This window comes from Octopus bimaculoides, chromosome 9 (genome assembly GCF_001194135.2).
Source record: "Octopus bimaculoides isolate UCB-OBI-ISO-001 chromosome 9, ASM119413v2, whole genome shotgun sequence".
Classification (NCBI taxonomy): Eukaryota; Metazoa; Mollusca; class Cephalopoda; order Octopoda; family Octopodidae; genus Octopus; species Octopus bimaculoides.
Window position 1 is genome coordinate 64,271,036 of NC_068989.1, and position 6,044 is coordinate 64,277,079.

Below are 6,044 nucleotides of genomic sequence, written 5' to 3' on the forward strand. Positions count from 1 at the left end.
CTCACTGGCCGATAAATTTCTTAACGTCTTCCTCACGTGGTATTGATGTCGCATGGTCAAAATTAACGTGAGTTATTTAGACATTAACAAATTTATTAGAATATTTAGCTGAAGATCAGAATAGAGTATTCTTTACTCTTAACTGTGAAACGATCGTACTAAATTAACTAAAGGCAGGTGGTTTTTTTACTCTTCTCTACTGTTTTTTGTTCTGTGTGTATCAAAAATATCGCTATCAATCTAGAGTAATAATTTGTAGTTTTGAAATCAGTAGTTCTTTGACTGCTATTTCTGAATTCTCAGTATGTTGGAGAAGCAGGTTACTGTCAATCCCTATATATTTATGAGTATATATATATATATATATATATATATATATATATATACACACACACACACACATATATACATATACACACATATATATATACACATATATACACACACATATATACATGTACACAAATATATATACATATATATATACATACACATATATATATACACACATATACATAAATATCTATATATATACATACACACATATACATACGTGTGTGTGCGTGTGTGTGTTTATACCACAACATAATCAAAACGAGAGAGAGAGAGCTCATTAATCATTTGTATTACTGAAAGTTTAATAATTTGTGTTGAAGCAAAATCATTTTTTAATTTACTGAAACAGAAATACTATAAGTAAACATAACACTTAATGAAGCCACTAAATGTATAGGGTTTAGTTAAACCATCTCCAAATTTATCTCTCACAGACCCAAATCTAAAAGGGAATAAAAAAAACAAATGTTAAATAATGCCAGCCAACTTACCCATTGGTAAATCTTTGGGGGATACCTGTGCCAGAAGATCTGCATATGGTTTTGTATTATTTAATGTTTTTAAGGAATTCCAAGCTTTCAGGAACTCATAAGGAGTAGCTTTGTCTATATGTGGGGCAGACACTGGAGTGGGACCAGCAACTTCAGAGTTTGATCTGTTTTTTTTACTGGAACTGTTGGTGCCAGCAGACTGTGAACCTTCTGGAACTTTGCCTGAACAACAAAAAGAAACAAGCAATTGAAATTTTAAAAAGAAAAATCGGTAATTAAAATATATAAAAAAAAAAATTGAAAACAGACAGAGTAGCAGAAATTGTAAATATCAGAACCAAATACTCAAGTATTTAGTTAAGAACTTCTATGTTCTGAGTTTAAATCCTACATGACTTAACAAAGGGGTTCATAAAATATAAGTGTAAAGCATATTTAGGTGAAGTTACATGGCTACCTACAAAACACTAAAGTCCAATCTATTAATTAACAATTGGCCTTCGTGCAGGTGGCACATAAAAGCACCCACTACACTCTCGGAGTGGTTGGCATTAGGAAGGGCATCCAGCTGTAGAAACTCTGCCAAATCAGATTGGAGCCTGGTGTAGCCATCTGGTTCACCAGTCCTCAGTCAAATCGTCCAACTCATGCTAGCATGGAAAGCGGACGTTAAGCGATGATGATGATGATGATCTCATTATATTTCATTACTATAACAGACAGAAAACACTAAAGTTTGATTTACTAAGTAACAACACCTTACTGTATTTCACTATTACAACCGACAAAAAACACCAGCAATGTAGATCCTGATGAGATTCTCGATCCAGACAATGCCACAATCAAATATTTTAATTCAATTACCCTCAGACTTTTTGGAGTTTTTGTGATGTTTGCCATGTAACTTTGAGGAAGACTTCTGTGAGCTATCATCTTCGACATCATGAACATGGAGTCTAGTTCTTTGTTTAGAATTCTTCTTGCTATTGCTGCCAGGACTGGTTGTTGGCCGTGATTCTTGGCTACATTTGTTGCAGTTTTTGGTGGTTTTGTTATCATCCATATTGGCTTTCATGGCATTTAGCTCCTGGAAGAAACAACAGCAAGACACATGTGACAACGGAGTGAACAGTAACGATGTGTAACAATGTTGTAAACAGTAAAAAAACGTGAACAATATGGTGAACAATTAGTTCGTGTGTGACAATACAGTAAACAGTTAGTTCATGTACGACATTATGGTAAACAGTTCATGTGACATGGTGAAGTTAGTTCATGTGTGTTAATATAGTAAACAGTTAGTTCATGTGTGACAATATGGTAAACAGTTCATGAGTAACAATGTGATGAATAATAAGATATGTGACACTAATGAGAAGAATTTTCTAAAAAACTTTCCACCTTTTCTTGTCTTGTTCTTAATTGCTTTTAACCTGTCCTAACTTTTCTTAATTTATTCAGTAACAGTATTCCATCCTCTTCTTTTACCTTCCTGACCTCTCCTGCTAACAGTGTTACCTTGTTGTCTTACTGTGTGTGACACTGTTGGAAACATGTGATGATGTGGTCAACATTTCTTTGGAGAAAGGGACATTAGGAGTGGGTCACCAAGACCCTTTCATAGTGTAGCATAGCTTGATTTCAGGAGAAAAAGCGGAAAGAGAGAGAGAAGAACTGATGGCTTGACTAGTACATTATTTACTGATCATCTCCATACACCAGCTCCATCCCTATCCCCATGAGGATGAAGGGCAAAGTTTGCTTCAGCAGAATTTGAACTCGTAATGTGGAATAATTATCACAAGTCATTTGTTTAACTCTCTAACAATTCTGCCAAATGATCACCTTGTAATGTGTGTGAGTATATGTGTGTGTGTGAGTATATGTGTGTGTGTGATATGTGTGGATAAGTCATCATCATTAATTAATGTCCGTTTTCCATGCTGGAATGGATTGGACCATTTGACAGGACGTGACAAGCCACAGGGCGACATTATGCAGCAGTGTCAGCTTTGACATGGTTCCTACAGCTGGATGCCTTTCCTAATGCCAACTACTTAACAGTGTGTGTGTGTATAACTGTGCTAAATCACTGCCTACCGGTGAACAAGCCAAGCACATAAATTGAATATATGTGGGCAATAATGTTTATAACACTAGCGCTGCTTCTAATTCATTCTTAGGTATGCATTGTCGTGGTATACCAGCAAATGGCTTTTACACTGTTCGTATACAATCATGGGCTTGGAATTCAGCTCACCTCCAATTCGGTTCAGGTACGTGATGTTGGTAAGCCACAAAACATTGGCAAAACATCTATGTCCTTCACTCTTGAATGGGATTTGGGGAGAGTTGTCTCCCCTGTCTATGACACCGAAATTTTAACACCTGGCGCCTTGAGAGTGGTGGGGTCATCCCCTCCATGATATATCGCACCCTACCAGCAAACAAGCAAAGCACATATATTGAGTATGTGTGCTTGATATGGTCGTACGCTGATGAAGGGAAATAACCCTGAAACTCAAGTACGTACGTATCGTAGATCAAGATGGGAAAGATAACTTCCCTTGGCAAATACAGACAGGACACAGATGTGTGTCGATAGCCAGCTGGAGGAGATGTCCTCCTGGGGCTAAAAGCAACAGTAACATCCACCCCTCGGGGTCAGCCACATTTAAGTGGCAAATATACTTCACTTTATCGTGCAGTTACTGTTAATACCTCGTTCAGAGATTTAACATTGCTTATATATATATATGTATGTGTATATCATCATCATCATTTAATGCGTGTTTTCCATGCTGACATGAGTTGGATGGTTTGACTGACAACTGGCAAGCTGGGGAGCTGCTCCAGGTCCCATTCTGATTTGGAATGGTATCTACAGCTTGATGCCCTTCCTAACACCGAGCACTCCAACAGTGTAGTGGGTGCTTTTTACGTGCCACCAACATGGATGTCAGTTAGGTAACACCGGCATCGGCCACAACTGCGATCTCACTTGGCCTGACAGGTCTTCTCAAGCATGACATATTGCCCATATATATACATGTCAAAATTAGTGTGACCAATGAAAACAACTTGTGTTATTTCAATACACTTCTTTAAGCCCAGTTGCTCTTGTTTTTTTAACCACCAAGTTTGATACACTAAGTATTGGGGGAGGGGTCGATAAAAATAAACCAACCCCAGGAAAGACAGTGCTCCAAAATTAGTAATACTAGTAAACGGCGAGGAAAAGATGTAAAGAACAAATAAGAACTGACAAATAAAAATAAACAAAAACAAAACAACTGTACCTGTCTCCAAAGGTTCTTTCCGATTTCTAATTCCTTTTTAGCTGTGCTGTTCTCTGGATCCAGGTTAAGAAGATTCTTCAAGTCACTAATACTGGCCCGGTAATTTTTTAATAGCTACAAAATGAAATTTCAGAGAAAACCGTTCTTTTACAACAGCATAAAAATCACAAAGGTTTGAAATATAAGTATTATACCACACAGACACACACACACACACACACACACACAAAATTAAAAAAAGAAGATTAATCTAAAGAAAAGAGCATTATCATTATCATTTTAACATTCAATCTTTATTCATGGTTAAAATGAAAATCAAGATATAGAAACGATTCATCAAATAAACAACACCAGTAGTGGCCCCTGGATGAATTCCTTCAATTCGTAATGAAATACTACATTACCTTATTCGCCTGTGCACGTCGGAACAAAGTTTTGATGTTGCTGGACTCCAAATGGAGACTTTCATCACAGTCAACTACAGCTTCAGAAGCCTGCAAAATAAACATAGTGATAACATTCATTTATGGGTCACACATAAACAAGACATTGTTTCACAACAACAATGAATCTACTTCAGATACATTTCAAGGAGTTGATCTATCTCCTACCTGTGTAAACTTATGAAAATTTTGTCTACAGTGCACTTAGTCTGAGAAAAAAAATAGGGATGGTCATAGTTTGAAAGCCCCTGAACAATTATTTTGTTTAACCCTTTTGATACCAACCCACCTGAGACCATCCTTGCTTCTATGATACAAACTTTTTGTTTTAAAGGAATCTAAATTAAAACATTCCAAAAAAAATTCCATATTAATTTATGTTCCAAATAACTCCTGAAATATGCATATACACTTGTTATCTACTTTTTTATCTTCAACTGCATTGTTTACAAGAAGGTATTCATATACAAAACGTTTGACTTTCAGTACTAGTTCGAAAATCTGTGGAAATAATCTTAAAAGAGAGTACATTGTACTTAGAAATAAAGGACAAAAATGCCATGGCTGGTGATAAGTGCAGATTCTGTGGACAAAACGGTGAAATCTTATGGCATATTACCAGCCAATGTACGCCACTAGCTCAGAAGGAATATAAGAGATGCCACGACAATATAGCCAGGCTTGTACATTGGACACTCTGCAACAAGTATGGACTTGACAGAGCAAAAATTGGTACGACCACAAACCTGAAGGCATCGTCGAAAATAGAAATGCAAAGATCCTATGGGATTTTATGATTCAGTGCAACCATGAGAGAGAGAATAGGAAGCCAAACATAGTCTTAATTGAGAAAGAAAACAAACTATGCTGGATGATAGATATAGCATTCCCAGCTGACAACAAGGTATGCGATAAGGAAGAAAGAAAAGTTGAGAGATATGACAGGTTAGCTTGGGAAGTTAAGCAGTTGTGGTCAATGAAAAAAGTAGCAGTAGTACCAATAATTGTCAGAGCCCTGGGAACAGTGAGCAAAGATCTCGAGAAGTACATGGAACAAATAGGAGCTGCAATAAGGGTGGAGCACCTGCAGAAAACAGCACTGCTTGGAAGTGCTTGAATACTCCGGAAGGTGATTGTAAAATAAGAGGTGTTACCTTAGTTCACTGGTAGTGAACAGCTGACAGTATAGTACACCTCCAGCGTTAGAAGCTGTGCAAAGGCAATAATAATAATAATAATAATCCTTTCTACTAAAGGCAAATTTTGGAAGAGGGGACTAGTCGACTACATTGACCCCAGTGTTTATTGGTACTTAATTTATCAACCCCAGAAAGGATGAAAGGCAAAGTTGACCTCGGCGGAATCTAAACCCAGAACGAAGTGACAGCTGGAATACCACTAAGCATTTCGTCTGGTGTGCTAGCGATTCTGCCAACTCACCATCTTAATAATAATAATAATATGCGTGAAAAAGT

General features: G+C 36.9%; 1 protein-coding gene across 1 annotated transcript in view; it reads right to left on the minus strand.

Moving 5' to 3' along the window:
• Window positions 1-6,044, minus strand: part of LOC106872509 (sperm-associated antigen 1) — a 61,845-nt gene that overhangs the window by 16,181 nt on the left and 39,620 nt on the right. The window contains exons 15-18 of the mRNA XM_052970919.1: window positions 4,531-4,647; window positions 4,127-4,240; window positions 1,692-1,914; window positions 828-1,049 (exon numbers count right to left, since the gene is read on the minus strand). Coding sequence (XP_052826879.1) covers window positions 828-1,049; window positions 1,692-1,914; window positions 4,127-4,240; window positions 4,531-4,647 — 676 coding nt within the window. The remainder of the gene's footprint in view (window positions 1-827; window positions 1,050-1,691; window positions 1,915-4,126; window positions 4,241-4,530; window positions 4,648-6,044) is intronic.